The sequence below is a fragment of the Patiria miniata genome, unplaced genomic scaffold, assembly GCF_015706575.1.
Source record: "Patiria miniata isolate m_02_andy unplaced genomic scaffold, ASM1570657v1 HiC_scaffold_6, whole genome shotgun sequence".
In the NCBI taxonomy this organism is placed as follows: Eukaryota; Metazoa; Echinodermata; class Asteroidea; order Valvatida; family Asterinidae; genus Patiria; species Patiria miniata.
The window spans coordinates 19193009-19209933 of record NW_024037073.1 but is presented as its reverse complement, the minus strand read 5'-3'; the positions used below and the strand labels follow the sequence as shown (position 1 = coordinate 19209933).

Genomic DNA, 16925 nt, shown 5'->3' with positions numbered 1-16925 from the left:
TGTTGCTAGAAATATCGCCGTTCTCAATACAATCAAGTTCTGTGTCCCCTTATATATTCTCTTATCTCTTTACAACACACTTTGATTTTGTCTTACATCAATTATGGAATTTTAGCGTGGGGAGAAAAAGTGTCCAGACAAAAAAACCTGGTCACTTTGGTGAGAGGAGAGCGCTTTACGCACAAGCCACCCATGCCACCAAATGCAGGTACATGATAAATTGTAATGTAATTTTAATTTCAATCCACTGAAATATAACTGCTGTACATACTTGCATTGTTGAGGATATCTCAGACACATATATTAATCTTCAATCCATTTACTCTGCTGTACATACTTGCATTGTTGAGGATATCTCAGACACATATATTAATCTTCAATCCATTTACTCTGCTGTACATACTTGCATTGTTGAGGATATCTCAGACACACATATTAATCTTCAATCAATTTACAGTACTCTGGTGTATACATGTACTTGCATTGTTGAGGATATTTCAGACACACATATTAATCTTAATCCATTTACTCTGGTGCATATACTTGCATTGTTGAGGATATTTCAGACACATAAATTACTCTTCAATCCATTTACTCTGGTGTATACACTTGCATTGTTGAGGATATTTCAGACACATATATTAATCTTCAATCCATTTACTCTGGTGTGTATACTTAAGGATATTTTAGACACATCGTATTAATTACAAACCTGGTTATGTACTTGCATTGTTGAGGCTATCTCAGCACATTGTATTAATTTCCAAACTGTTTACTCTTTGTCATTTAACGGAAAAAAAAGTGATTGTCAACAAAGATACATGCAGCACAGAGAATCAAGAAGCTGTCTTACATCATTTGTTTATACTTTATTTTTGACGTCAACACACAGTAAATTTCCCTTTGCTTTCCTACGGTTCCTGGATTCCTGCATTGAAACTCATGTATTTCTACATCCATTTTTTTTTTTAAATTTTACATATAAACCAACACGACCATGGGCGTCGCCAGGTTTTTCTAGAGGGGGGCAAAACATATTTTTCCTTATTTTTCCTTTGTTTTACCGTGGGAAAAACCTCTTTGTAAAAAGATTTTGCGTGAAAAAATGAACCGGCCCTACAAGACATTATTATCGGGCTGCAAGTAATTTCGAATTTTGTCAAGAACTTATTCAATAACTGAGCGTGGGTGGATGTTTTCGTTGAATATCTCATTCAAAAGTGAATAACTTTTATAAGAAAATGGCAATTGAAAAACAAATGTTTCGGGGTGAAGGTGGAAATAGCCTGAATGAAAGGTAGATGCGCCCCTGTTATAATAATACAATACAAAGTTCTGTGTAGCAACTCATTGAAGTTTTAAGTTTCATTACATGTCATTTTATTTTTGATAAACGTGTTTAACTTACCCCCAAACAAATAGTTTTTATATATATGCTCTACATGCAGCTCCACTGTTTTGTGGCTTTGTTTTTCAATCTTATCTGATATCTCAGCATCTCACGGTGTATGCACCAAGTATCATTGTTTTATTGTCTGTAAATTTGTTTCAACTTTTCAGTAAAGTTGATAAGTTGATTTCAAATCACTGATCATGAAGAGGAATCAGTCTGTTGGTAATAAATGATGAAAAGATTGCAAAATATGTTCAAGATGTATCAACTGTTTTCTTTGAAAGATATTTATAGCCTTGTAACTTGTAAGTTATATTCATCATTAAGATGATTCATCATTAAGGTTCCATTATGATTGGAACATAAGCGAACAGAAAACAAAATCTATTTTGAAGACCCTCTCCATCGATCTGACATTGAGAAATTAAAATGAAAACATTTGGAGAAACTTTGAAAATTATTCTTCACCAAAAACATGCTGTACCCTTAGCTGGAGTTACCCAGCCCTGAGTTTTATCATTGGGTTGTCATCTAGGCTGGAGTTACCCAGCCCTGAGTTTTATCATTGGGTTGTCATCTAGGCTGGAGTTACCCAGCCCTGAGTTTTATCATTGGGTTGTCATCTAGGGCTGGAGCGCATTTTTCCTCAAAACTTGTAGTATTTGCAAAAAAAATTTGGAAAATGTTCAATTTTGTCCCCGTTACACACTAATTGCAACTGCAACTCACCCCAAACTTGCCTGGAATAACCATTACACAGGTCCTTGAAGTAAAAAAACGATCCACGATGAAGATTCAGCCTACAATTGCAGTGAAAACAGGAGGAATAACCGCTAACTTGACAACCTTGCTGGATTGGCCAGGACCGCTATTGGTTTGTGCACAAAAAAAATTGTGTACAATGAATGGCGGTCGATTAACAGGCACAGAGAGCGATCGCTGTCAACTACTCGTTTTAGCCGGCTGCGCTGGCTGTTGGCGCATGACGTCACGCGGAAGCGTAACACCCGATGACTGTTTTATGCACTATTGGTTGCGGTTCCAGTACCAAAGCTGTGATGCGAGTGGTAAACCTTATATTAGTGCATGAAACAGTCATCGGGTGTTACGCTTCCGCGTGACGTCACGCGCCAACAGCCAGCGCAGCCGGCCAAAACGAGTAGTTGACAGCGATCGCTCTCTGTGCCTGTTAATCGACCGCCATTCATTGTACACAATTTTTTTTGTGCACAAACCAATAGCGGTCCTGGTCAATCCAGCAAGGTTGTCAAGTTAGCGGTTATTCCTCCTGTTTTCACTGCAATTGTAGGCTGAATCTTCATCGTGGATCGTTTTTTACTTCAAGGACCTGTGTAATGGTTATTCCAGGCAAGTTTGGGGTGAGTTGCAGTTGCAATTAGTGTGTAACGGGGACAAAATTGAACATTTTCCAATTTTTTTTTGCAAATACTACAAGTTTTGAGGAAAAATGCGCTCCAGCCCTAGATGACAACCCAATGATAAAACTCAGGGCTGGGTAACTCCAGCAACTGTACCCTATACACTCCTAAATCCCCAATTTTTGTATGTGATTTTAAGTCCAGCCAGGGTTAATGTGTGATTATTTTTTTTTCCTCATTTTTTAGTACCTGCAATATATGAGCTTCAATATAATTATATTGCAATATGCCATTGTGCCAATTACAGATGCTTGCAACCCCCCCCCCCCCCCCCCCCCCAACACTGCTTGTGCAGTGGTGGTTTTAGGGCAGTGTTGTTATGGTGAACACGTACGCTATGAAAGGACTGTTAGTCTGGTTCCTGCACCAAATGATCCTCTGATGTCACTTGATGGTTTTGGAAACAAGACAAGCCTTCTGCTTCTTGACAAGTCGTGAGAAAAGTAAGTCCGATTATTTTTCTTTTTATGAACCACTGTACAGCTGATAACAGTTTTTGAGAATTCTATTCTTAGTTATATGATAAACATCAAAGTCGCAAATGGTCATCATTTACGTGTGATTTTGAGGCTGCTTTGTAGTGAAAAAGAATTATAGTCGTGTACCCTAACGTGGCGCACTTCGAAGCTTACCCGACTTTCCTCGTGTAGTGTTGCCAAACCTCTTTGTTGACAAACTTCAAATTCATGCAATGAAATACTAGTACTTTGACCTTATCAATGCTTGCTATTTTACCTCTGTGAACAATTTCAGTTTCATAAAATTTAATCCGAAATTCAAAAACGGTGGTGTCCGGAAATTGGGCACAAAGTGGCGGAGTGTTCCCTAACGTGGCGCGCTTGAATAAATCTTGGAAAATTCCAAATTAACACTTAGGCCCTACGAATTCCTGTAAACTTGATAAATTCTGATAAGTAATTAATATCTTTACTTACATACCCAGCCAAATGTTTGTCAGAAAATTATTTTATTATTTTTCAGGGCATTTTCAAAGGGTTCACTTTGCACTTGAAAATAAAATCGGAAAATCACGCCAAAATAGCTTTTCCTTCTAACTTTGTTACGGGTAAATAAACTCGCGATTTATGAACAGGACCGTTTAGAACTTGATGAAATTTCACTTTCTGTGAGGGGGGAATGTGCCAGGTAGTTTTGAGTGTGTATATAGCCTAGGGTCAGAGCAGCCATAGTTCTAGGGTAGGGTCATGGGGGGGGGGGGTTAGACCTGGCCCAGGTTGAACGACGTCTTTATTGCATTTTTTACGACTGATGAATTGTACCATCATAGAGAAAAAAATTAGGCCTATAACACATTTTTTTCATATTTTTACTTGACGGAGGAAGCTGAAATTTCACTTACATATTCCTTGTGTCATGTCCAGTATTGTACCTGCACTGAGTTTAGGAACGGCAAATATGTCCGCGGGCGGCGTGTTTACCACAAATAAATCGCAAGTTCTACGCTTTCCTTGAAAACATGTTCAGTACGAACTCCATGCGTGAAGACGTATATGCGCGTGCCGTTTGCTGCCGCTTGCTGATGTGGCGGCTGCATGCTAGGTGTGCATGCACGCGTGCACGTAATCTTCACACGGGGAGTTGGTACTGAAAATGTTTTCAACGAAAGCGTGGGATTGCGGTTTATTAAACACACCGCCCGCGGACATAATTGCTGTTCCTAAACCCAGCGCATGCACAATTCGTGACACAAGGAATATGTAAGCGAAATGTCAGCTTCCTCCGTCGGGTAAAAATATGCAAAAAATGTGTTATAATTTTTTTCGCTATGGCAGGAGAGATTCATACCCTGGACTCCGTTGCGTGTACACAACTGAGTCCAACCTGGGCTAGGTTAGACCCGTAAACGTGGCTATATTCTACGCTTCGTTCATATAAATCTTCTAGATAATAGAAGGCACTCTGCAAGCTCGCGGAGTGCCTTAATTCTAGAAGTAGGATCTGTCATTCCAAAGAAACTGAAGGGGAAAAAAGAGAGCATACATCAACACGACGAACTTCTGCCACAAATCGTGCATGGTATACGTTTATAATAGGCCTAATTTCATGTCAAAAATTATAGAACGCCACAGTGGGATGACCCTGCCCTTTTTGGGGAGGTGAGGGGAGTTGTGGTGGGAGGGGGCAGGGCTAGGGGGCATGAAGTGACATGATTGGCAATACTTGGACTAGATTCTTAATCAATGTAAACTCACAGTTACAGCTATTTTTCCACAGGTTATTGAGGTGCATGGTTAAATATTTTTTAAAGACAGAATTAGTGCATGGCCAGATAATCTGCCCTGGGGTCTCCGCTTACTAAAACTGGAATAAAATTTGTCCAACGGTTTGCATTATCAGATGTAACAGAGGCTTATATACTAGGACTCTGGTAATTACTCCTTTTAACATAGGAACATGATCTGTTGAAAAAAACCTTTGTGTAGTGTAAATAAATTTGAATATTTATTTGGTAAATTGTGGCAAGAAAATTTTTAAAAAATAGCTCTTATATCGCAAATAAAACTTGGATAATTTTGCATACCTGCCAAAAAGTACTGTATGAGGGCAAAAGCAATTGCCATTTTTTTTCCTACCCATATATTGTACATCAATTGTGAAATTAACAATTGATTGAAATTAAGTTCTAGTTGAATTTTGTTCATGTGGCATTCAAGGGAATTCCTCCAATTGCAAGTGTTATTTTAAAAACGAAATTTATTTTTGTGATTTTCATTCTGTTTTCAGATCACCACTTCCAGCATGCGCCCGTGGAGCTGCAGTCGGAAAGCAGGAAGACCAACTTAAATCACCAAAGTTTCAAAACTTGCGTTCTCCTTAATTGTATACTTCCATGGCACCAAAACCTGGCCAAAAGTTCAGGTTGCATACTGGTCCTTCAAGTTCTACCACTTCCAAAAACAATAACAGCCAGTTTGTATTACTTCCTTCGGTGGGGAACAGGGAATGATTTACTGTTGGGAAAAAAATGATGAATACAATGGATGATTGTTAGACAAGTACCATGGCATCCCAGCATCAGTCTAGACGGAGCGTGCGGGGCGGCCCGCCTGCAGCGCCGAGCAGACAATGGTCAACAGTGGGCCAACCAACAGGAAAGGTATCTCAAAATCTTACTGAAATAATTTTATTAACCCTAACCGCCCTGATAATCCTTCAAAATCCTCTTTGCCAAAGTGGAGGAATTTGGAGAATTGAGGTTTGACATGGCAAAAGTGCGTTACTGATTTCATAGGATGCACTTTGTCAAGGTCTTGGGCCGGACCTTGTGTTGTTTTTGCTTAGCCATGCATAAGTATAGGCCTGGATTATGTTTGAAATCCTCAGTACTGCTCCGGGATGTCACTGGCCAAACCTCAACATATTGACAGTCACTGCCGCAGGATTCAGGCAGTGGTCACCCCTCCACGGACCGTATTCAAGAAATAATGGAGGAATCTGCAGGATTGACGCTATATGCAATTTTTCTATGAGGCCATTTGGAGGATTTTGCAGGATTGAGGCTAAAACCTTGCAAAAAGGCCTAGGGAGTTAGGGTTAATGTTTCATAGTGGTGTGCATTTACAGGTTGTACGACAACCCGGTAACCTATTGAAGTATAACACGGGTGCCCGTAAAAAGAAACCCAGCCCCAAAATTCAAATCCCGGAAGATGTCTGAAGGGCTTTATAGCTTTACAGTGTAAACTGCATCTTCCGAAAGCGTCATCTGTTGTGCATTTAAATGCACACAAATGTGAAATCAGTTTTGGTTTTCCATGTAGCCTGGTTTATGTTTGGAAAATTCCCCACAAACGGCATTCAAAATTTTTGTTTTTATTGTCTGAGAAGTTACTTAGTAATTTGCAAAGTTTGTTACGGGTACCTAATTTTATAATCTGGAACCGGTTATCGACATCGGCGGTCTGGTTGTCGGGTACCCGGTTCCGATGCACACCCCTATTGTTTCACAGATCAGATTCCTACTTCCTTGTGATTTGTGGAATTATTTCTCTGTTACGATCAACTTCTATCCCTGACAACTTTGTGTGTTTGTTTGTTTTCCATTCAGGCAAATTATCGACCAATGACAGGCATGTCCAGAAGGCCATCCAGACAACAGCTACAGAAGCCAGCCAGACAGGACAGCATCCCAGAAGCAGAGAGAAACGAATCAACGCCTGACCAAAATGAACAAGTAAAGGAATATAATAATAACAATAATATAATAAAAAATCCCCCAATGGGCTCCGTGCTCAAGTACCCCCTCAACGGTAAGAAAAGGGAGAGTTGAGGGAAACAACTGGAAGGGACATTTGAAAGCATTATTGACGACGGGTGTCAACGAAAACTACTCCTGAAAGCCCGCAAAAGTCCTACTTTTATCCTGATTTTGTCCTCCAAAGTCCTACTGTTGTCCTCCAAAGTCCTATTATATCCTGATTTTGTCCTCCAAAGTCCTACTTTTGTCCTGATTTTGTCCTCCAAAGTCCTACTTTTGTCCTGATTATGTCCTCCAAAGTCCTACTTTTGTCCTGATTTTGTCCTCCAAAGTCCTATTTTTGTTCTCCGAAGTCCTACTTTTATCCTGTTTTGTCACCTGGGCCTGCTTGAAAGCCTCACGTAGTCTCTAAAAATATTTCAATCAAACATTTCATGTACTGAATTTGGTTTGGCAAGTCTTGGGACAGGTGTTTGAGTCTCTCTGTGCCCATATTTTTCAAAAAATGCAGCCAGTTCAACCTCTTCCAAACTCCAAGAAGCGCTATTCCTACGGCCAGCCGTCTGACCCGCGAGTCGCTGCCGAGATGGCTGTGTTGACCGAGTACGTTAAGGAGAAGAGCCTCATGAGTACCATGATGACATGCTGCCAGGCGGTCCTGCAACGGGAGAGTCTTCCGTACAACCCTTACCCTGTCTTTGTCAGCTGGATGCGACGTGAGGCCGAACGGTAGGTTGTAGATCATTGACACGTTAAATTGCCCAGTTGTAAAGGCCATTCTGTAAATTTGGGGACCACGTTTTTTCCTGTCCCTGTTACATCTATGAATTTATAATTCCGATGCCTCCTTTAATGCAGTCGTCTTCCAAGAGTGATTATAAATAGCAACCTGCCTACCCTACAAATAAAAAATTGATAGATATCATTCTTATACTTAAGTTAGAGTAGATCATTTGCAGCTATCCAAAAAGTAACTGACCAAATTATTGTTGAAAAGTTTGGTTTAAAGATAGTAGCGGCAATAAATTCCCTGTGAAATTATTCTTTCTGGCATGCTGTCACTTTGAAGAAAACATTGAAAGAAGAAGGCCATTTCCAAAGTGATGCATTTTTGGAAATTTTCGTTAGTTAGTTGGTCTGTAATTCGGCGAATTCGTGACTGGGTGTGCACAAGCTTTGACACAACGCACATGCACGTGCGCAATTGCTTTTATTCGTCGGTTCAGTGTGTGACATCGCGTAGCTGCAATCGGTTGAATGAGAACGTGTCCGGATGCTGATTTCAGGCACAATTCATAGCATTCAACTTTCGAATTGAAATTGAGTTTCTAGAACATTGTTTTCTCAGAATATACAGCATTCACAGAGCTCAAACTTCATCAGGTTAGTTGTTAAGCACCCAGTCTTTAGAATTCGAGCACTTTTTGCTTCAAACGAAAGAAATGCACAAATGACAAATGATCTACCCTAGCTGTGAATGACAAATCACAAAGTACTAAGTGAAGAGTAAAAGTCACACTTTAATTTGGACCATAATTTATTGGACCGTAATTTATAACACAATCAATGTGTACGAGAAGCTAAGCATTCTTGTTTGTGTACACAGAAAAGAATGCGTGCTTATGGTGTAAATTGAGAACACACGTGCAACATTATTGATGAATTGAGGACAGGAACCAAATCGAGGACGAACTTGATTAGAAAACGTGTACAAAACCTAAAGAGCTGTTGCAAAAAAGACAAAGGAAAAGGGAAGAGGAACAATAGAAAATCCTTGATTTGCTCCATAAACAAACTTGCTGGTTTAAGTAGGTGTTTTAAAAATATAATCCATGTGAGTAGATTTCCAACTGTCTGAGCCAAGAACTTTTTAAAAATACTTACAGATACTTTATTTTTAACAAGATAATCTTCACATGCTGCACATTCTCCTTTTCTTCCAGGTTCCACATGTTTGCCAAGAGCACAAAATCCATCCAGGCGACACTCACCAGCAAACAGCAGTCCACAACCACCCCGCATATTTATGGGGTCAAAGGTCACAGCAATGCTTGGGGTCTGGAGGCCGTGATCAATGCCGTCGACCCGCAGGCTTTGAAGCGCTACGATTGGCTGGTCGAGGATGAGACGCCAACTAAACTGGTGCTCTCCGACGAGCAACAGGAATACAGCGTAAGTTGTTTGGACATTTTGGGGGACGAGCAATACAAATGCAATGCCCTGTCTCAGTTCATTTTTTTATTTTTCAACAACTGCTCCAAATTTGCAATTTTTTTCAGTCCAAATTTTGTTTGCTATTGGTTACATGTTCATGAACGGGTGCAGGCCAGCTAGACTGGTTCCCTTACCTTACAATTTTCCAACATCTATAAATTGATCCATTTTATCTTTAGTGGAGTCAGGGAACCAGACTACTTAAACATTATTGTTTTTCTTGGTTTTTCAAGCAATTTCGAACACAAGACTTCAAACATGTCAGTTAAACAATATTTGATCTATTATACTAACCCCTCAAATAGTTCATTACTGAAAATTACAGCAAAAGCCAATGATGTACGTTCCCTTTAATAACTTCTCAGACAATGATAAAGAAAGGCTTTGAATGTCATTTGTCAAGGATTTTAAAAGTGAAAACCAGGTTACATGGAAAACCAAACATATTTCATGTTTATGACGCTCGCGAAAGTCGCAGTTTACACTGTAATGCTAGAAGCTCACTGTTCACACTTGTATCTTGCTGTATTGACGCATGTTGTATTATCTTGTGGACCTTTATGAACAATCTGAACAGCAACTTCTGAGATTTGAATTTTGGGGTTGGGTTTCTTTAACGGGTACCCGGTAACTCGGGTACCCGTGTTTTCTTCAATCAGGTACCTGGGTCTCGTACAACCCGTAAATGCACATCCCCAAGTTCCTTTGAATAGCTTGTGACTTTACTTGGGACAGGATAACAAGTGATGGACTTGTGAGGATTTGTGATCGCTGGACATGACTACAACACTGTTTACCACAATCTTCTTGTTCATCCACTGTGTCTTTGTCCCAGTGATGTAGTCGAGTCCATCACAAGTCCCTGCAAGTCCATCACAAGTCCTCCAGTCCCCAATTCAACTCACAAGCTATTCAAATGAGCTCTGATAAAGACATTCCTTTGTTATTGTTCATCCACTGTTTCTTGTGACTGGACTTGTGAGTGGACTTGTGATGGACTACATACCTGAATTTAAGGATCTTATAAATAACAAAAAGAACTAATGGGTGAATTGCATGGTATTTGTGAATGATTAAATTGCAATTTAACTCTTTTTTTTCTTGTAATTTAGGGCCAAATTTTGGTTGCCATGGTTGGGCCAGCGGCCTTCACCGGAACAATGTATCGCAAAGCGCCCTCTATCGATATACGAGTGGAATATGTCATCTACGGTCCGGATCTTCCAACGGTAAACTTTAAATTAATGAAAAGTGACCAAACCTGACAAAACGATTGAACCACAAGTCGGCCAAGTCGTTTTGAGAAATAGACCTTACTGCAAATCTTGCACGATAAAATTATTAGGGATAGTCAACCATTTCAGTCACATAATGTCTGCCTGATAGATATTCAATCGTTGTGCCTTGGAAACTGCAACGGTTTTGTTTTTAAGCACTTTTGTTCCCAAAAATCGATAGAACGGCTGCAAACTTCTTCCTGACTGGATTGACCTGACATATGTACAAGTCAAACAAAATTAGACAACCTAACATTTTGAGGCTGGCAGAATCTTTGTCAAAGATTGAATCGTATTTGCAGTCGAAATGGATGGAAAAAGTATCATCCATTCTGAATAAAAATGGAAGTGATTTTTGTAAAAAAAAAAAAAAATACACTTTATGTTGACCTTTCATTCCAGGGTCATAGTGTGTGACCTGTTTTAGTGTGAAAACATTGTCTCAGGTCATTCTCTGCCCAAGGTTTTCTTTTGGGAAATGTTGTCAAAACGTTTTTTTGGTGGTTTTTTTTCATTTGTTGATTTTCTATCTAGGCTTTGTTGATCTTCAACAGCTGTATATCGGAGGACATCCGACGGCATATATCTGCAGACTGCCCTCACAGGATCCTCGGTAATTTGCAACATTTTAAACTTCTACTTGACATTAAAAAAAAAATTTAATAATGAGGAGTCCGGTTGGCACATTTGACAAGTTATGAACATTCCGTTAACAAGTTATGGCTTTCACAGGTCACATTTATCAACATGTCAAAAAAGGAAAAATCCGAGGAAAAGGCCTTTACGTTTCAAGTTTGTAGTCATGAAAATGAAAGATGCTAGTTACATTCCTTAAAAACATCTTGATTCCACGGTTTTTATACAATTTCACTAAAATGTGTGCAGTAGTAAAGTAAAAAAAGTAAAAGAAGTCAAGTCTGTCACGAGCCAATGTGGCCCATCAGGCCAGCATTTATCTCCAGTTTCAGTAGCATGAAACGACTGAGAATATTTCCATTCCCACTGCATGGGATGCCAGTCCATCGCAGGTTACTCCCAAGTTTATGCCGGTACCCATTTATACTCCTGGGTGGAGAGAGGCGAGTGGAGGTAAGTGGCTTGCCCAAGGACACAACATACGACCAGCAGCTGGATTTGAACCCCTGACCCTCTGATCAGGAGACACAAACCCAAACCACTAGACCACACTCCCCCACTCCCCATGTGCAGTAGATATACCTATAAATCTGAAAATTGAAAAAAAATTCACCCCATTCAATCCCCGCCCCCCCCCCCCCCCTCATTTTTTCCACTACAGCCTGTGCCCAGTTCCGTCTCATTTTGCCAGAACGCCTCACATTTTAGATAACATTACAACATTACCTGGAGGGCTTTGCCATTATGTCAAGGGAACAAGTCCAGTTACAGTGATTAACCCTTACTCTCTGAGGGTAGTTTACTGCATGTCAGTTGGTTATGCCAATGCCCTCCAGCTGCAGTTTATTGGAGGATACTTTGATGTAGCAGTGAAGGCTCCAATTGGCAGGAGTTGGAGGCCCTGGAGGGTACCTGATACTGACCAGCTGGGGGCACTCACTTTGTTATCAGAGGACTCTCATTGTTCTCTGTGGCATGTATTGGAGTGCCTGTCCAGTTACCCTTGAAATGACATGGCAGATATTGGAGGGCCATGCAAAAAACATAGGAGATTTTCTTGAGGCACATATTGGCATGCGTTGGAGGGTCTAGTAGGGTAAGGGTTAAATTGATTGGTGATATTTGTTCTAGGAATTGTTGTGCCAAGATCTCAGCCCAATGAGAATGAGTTGTGGACGGTGGAGCAAGCCAGAGAGAAGTGGGACGATTTCTGGGACACAGTGAGAGACTCTGTACTGCAAAAACGACCGATCGTATTGCAGGTACGGGTGATGAATCAGTGTGGGGAATATGTTACAATTTCGGAAGGCCTTGTTCGGCTATTTTTTAGTTCGGTTCGGCGGTTCGGCAGCAGCACTGCCGTAGAAGGATGTGTCAACATTACTTTAAGGACAGCAATTACACATGCACTTATTTAGCCGACAGACCATTCGTGGCGATCGAAAGGTAGACAAGATTTTTTTGCTGGACACCTGCCCTCCACAAAATCAAAAGGGATGGGAATACAATCGTCCTATGGGGGTGGTGTTCAAAACGGACTATCAAGGACAGTATAGGACATTAGGTGGCGCAATATGATCACGATCTGCTGACAGGACAACAATTTTGCCGACAAAAACAATTAATGGGGGCTGTCACTTCCCCTAAACACCTCCCACATGTAAAACTGGCAAAGGGCCTGGACGCAGCTTGGGAAATAATCCGCATCCAGTCCCCTAGCTGGTTTTAAATGTGCTTGTTCAAAACCGGCCAAGCACACATTTAATCTGCTTTGTAAAAATCATTGAATCTTGATATGCACACAAATAGTTGGATTGGAATGCCGATTTGCCTTATTGGATTGAGCAAAACAAATTTTCTTAAAGAGTCAAAAATTGAAATAAATAATTCCCGTGTTTGAACAATGCCACTCTATCCTCCCTTTTTCCAGTGCATGTTTCTCCTTGACGAAGAAACGGCCGAGTATCGCATCGGCAATAAGCAGTTCATTCTGCACTTTGTGGAAACCTCAGAGAACTCACAACAAGAGAGGTAAGTTTGAACATAAAGATGTGATATGGATTTCAATTTTGCCTCTTCACGTGAGGCAAATTTTCTGATCTCAGAAATGCAATGAAAGACGGATAGTTAAAGGGAAAATACAACATTTGCAAACATCAAAAAATAAAACTACCAAATCATTTTGAAATACCTTGCTGGACTGTTAGTGAATGACAGTGTAAAGCATCCTGTAAAATCATGGCACCTGGTATACTGTCATTTTCAAGAAAAGTGGTATTTTTGTATCAATTTCCAACGCTGATCAGCCGATCAGCGTTGGAAAAAAACTGGCTTTTTTTCAAATACTGGCCCCAATTGACCATCGCACTTGTTTGCAATCGATTACAAACCTATGAACGGGTACGAGCCAGCTAGACTGGTTCCCTGACCGTACAATTCCCCAATGTATGTAAACTGCTCTGTTTCTTCTTATAAGGAGTCAGGGAACCAGACTACAGGAAAATGATTGTTTTTCTTGGTTTTTATAGCATTTTCGAACCCAAAACCTCAAAAAAGTCAGTGTAACTATATTTGCTATACATTTCCCAATTCCATCCATTTCTGAAAATTACAGCAAAAGCAAATGATGTATATTCCCTTTAACCAGTTAAAGCCAGAGGTCGTGTACACACGATCTGGCAATGTATATTCGTAGGGGCAGGTGACAGGTTAAATCGTCAAGCTTCCTCAAGTCTCTGGCGGTGGATATGTATACACGTCAGTGGTTCCCATAGGTTTTGTACACACTGTGTCTTGAACTTGAACTTGAACTTGGCCATTGTCCATGGCTTGTTGTCAGCAAATATTGCTCAGTGGCGGGACCTCGTAGTGTTGCAAAATATGAATTTAAAGTGAGAAGTATCGTACAAATATTGTACAAATGACTCTCAAGAGTCAGTATTTTTGTGGTGTTTGCCTAGATTGTAAAATTAGGCCGATATATATTTTGTCTTTTTCAAATAATCCTGGTACCAAGTGGTTAAAGAAATGTGATATTTGTACATGTATATGCATGTGCATACACTCTTGTTTCACTATACTCTCGGGGACAATGCTTTGTTTCCCTTTGTCCCTGTAATATAACACTGTCCCATAGACTAAGCACACAAACGGCAATGGAGAAGGCCCAGTCACCAGCCTATTTACGTGACTTGTGGATGACAAGTTTTTACTGACAACTGGGTCATTCCATCAAATTAGGGTCCAAACTTGTGCCATTTCTGTGTCCTACACCCGACCTGTGTAATTTGCCATGCAAGTATCATTAAAGTTGATTTTAAACTGTTAACTTTTGTTATGGGCAGATATGCTTGGAGATAGAGGGCATTAAAGAAATCCTGAGTTTACAAAATCTTATATCAGATGTAACAGGGACACACACAAAATTGGACCCCAAATGTATGAGATGAAACTACTACCATTTCATTGACAGATTCCGTAGTTTTGCTGAGCTACCCTACCTGACGCTGTACGAGGGAATCTTCCTGAGGAAAGCCCACGCGGAGACTTACGTCATGACCTTGAAACGGCTGCAGGAGACGACCAACCAGTCTGGCGCCAATGCCAACGGGCATAGGGAAAGCATGGAAGACAGTCTGGCATCCCTACATGAAGCCGAGAGGGACGATGGGAGTGACTTGGTTAATGCGGATGAAGTCAGGGAACCAATCAGGTGGGCTGGTGTGAAGAATGGCATTGTATTGATCGTACAGACACTGTGTCAATAGCTCACTTAGGTACAGAGACAGATAATGCTTGAAGGTAGAGTACATCATTTGTCACTTGTGCATTTTGTTCGTTTGAAGCAACAAAAGCACTCAAAATCTAAAGATGGGCCGGTGCTTAACACCTAACCTGATGAATTTTCAGCTCAGCGTATTCTGTACATTCCAAGAAAACTAAATTCTAGGATTTCATTTTCAATTAAAAAAATGGCAAGCTGTGCTTTGAATTGCGTCCGAAATCAACGTCTGGGACACGCCAATTGTAGCTACACAATGTCACGCACTCAACCGACAAATTATAGCAATCGCGCATGGGAGTGCGTCGTGTCAACGCTTGTGCATACCCATTCACGTTTTTGCCAAATTAAAAAGCCAACTACTGCTATTGTTTTCTTCAAAAAGACAGCATGCCAGAAAGAATAATTTCACAGGGAGTTTGGTGTCATTACTAGCTTCAAACCAAGTATGCTTTTCAACAATAATTTTGTCAGTTACTTTTTGAATAGCTGCAAATTATACTCTACTTTTAACTATTTGGAGCTTTTTGAACCTTTCAAAGAATGTATTCTGGTATTTGTTTTTGCAGAGCGAAATGGCAGAGGCAGATAGCCAAGTGTCATCCAGTTAGGGATGCCTTGATACTGGCTCATCTCACCTTTCTATTGGCCCTCTCAGATAGGTAAGGTCACATGCTTTCACTACAATAAACTATATATGTGATGCAATCAAGCTACATGAGTCGTTTGTCGGGAATTTTCATTTGGAGATTCAGGCCAAAATAGGGCCACTTCATCACATCACTTCATCACATCTCTTGGTGTTCCAACTTCCATAATTTTTGAACTAAAGATGGTATCAGCATGCGGTTTTCACAGCAGTTATGCTGAGTTATGCTGCGTTCTTTTCAAATCTGTATTACAAATTTTTTTGACCAAGGTCAACAAACGACTCATTTAGCTTGATCACATCACATATGTTCATGTCCAGAGTATTGATTTCCTGAAAGTTTGGAAACAGGCCTCCAAAACATAACAAAAAACTGCTGAACTCTAGTGTAAAGCTTCTGACGACCTCTTTAAATTGACTTTATACAGAGCTTTAGGTTACATCCTGACAACTTAAGAAATGGCGGTAGTACTGTCTATAGATTCCAGAAGTGAGTACTGGATTTGTTCATGGAATGGATCTTCAACTGTTGCACATGGATGTCAAAAACTGCAGTTGATTTTTAAATCAGCCATTTTGGATGGCATTCAATAAGGGAATAAGTGTGTGCTAGGGAGGTGTTAAACACTATGTTTAAGACTGGTTGGAGTCCAAGGGCGGATCCAGAACACAATTTGGGGGGGGGGGGGGCAAAAAGAAATTTGGTCCCAAATTTTTTTGGGGGATTGTAGATGCTCTGTGGTGCGATCTGAGGCAATTTCTGACCACTTTAACCAATGTTTTTTGAGGAAAAGATGGTGGTTCACTCATTGCCTGCCTTTATTGCGAAGTCATCTAAAAAAAAAGAATTTGATTTGGTTTTTTTTTTGGGGGGGGGGCCATGCCCCCCCCCCCCCCCCCCGGATCCACCCTTGTTGGAGTCTGGAATGCTGATATCAGCATCCAGACTCCAACCAGTCTTAAACATAGTGTTTAATAGAGGGTATGCACAGCCGTTTTCCCACAGTAAACTTATGCGAGATTTGACCTCAGTGAGGTCATGTTGTGCATCTCTCTATAGGACTGATGACATACGCATAAGGTCTATACCGACCAAGCACGTATTTATTCCCATTCATAAATACCTTTTCGGTAAAAAAATCTTAACTTTTCGGGCCAAAAGTCAAAAATTTAAAATGTCCAACCATTTTGTTCAACAATTTTACTTGTTTTTCGAAACACCCCTCTAGCTGTAATATGGAGTCTCCAGCTCTCGAGTAAGACGTAAAAAAACTCCTTTTATGGAGATTGACGCATGCGTCGCGGTGTCGTGCGGTGT

General features: G+C 40.4%; 1 protein-coding gene across 5 annotated transcripts in view; it reads left to right on the top strand.

The window, feature by feature from the left end:
- Positions 1 to 3211: 3211 nt before the first annotated feature.
- The window catches only part of LOC119743229, a 39169-nt gene continuing 25455 nt past the window's right edge, over positions 3212 to 16925 (top strand). For 3 of the 5 annotated variants that reach the window (XM_038219621.1, XM_038219624.1, XM_038219619.1), the window contains exons 1-11: positions 3212 to 3275; positions 5578 to 5950; positions 6901 to 7026; positions 7562 to 7779; positions 8994 to 9222; positions 10377 to 10493; positions 11076 to 11154; positions 12309 to 12439; positions 13108 to 13208; positions 14650 to 14889; positions 15528 to 15620. In XM_038219621.1, coding sequence (XP_038075549.1) covers positions 5855 to 5950; positions 6901 to 7026; positions 7562 to 7779; positions 8994 to 9222; positions 10377 to 10493; positions 11076 to 11154; positions 12309 to 12439; positions 13108 to 13208; positions 14650 to 14889; positions 15528 to 15620 — 1430 coding nt within the window. In that variant the 5' untranslated portion in view covers positions 3212 to 3275; positions 5578 to 5854. Of the gene's footprint in view, positions 3276 to 5577; positions 5951 to 6900; positions 7027 to 7561; positions 7780 to 8993; positions 9223 to 10376; positions 10494 to 11075; positions 11155 to 12308; positions 12440 to 13107; positions 13209 to 14649; positions 14890 to 15527; positions 15621 to 16925 lie in introns of those variants that run through there. The other 2 variants (XM_038219622.1, XM_038219620.1) reach the window with 2 other exon arrangements.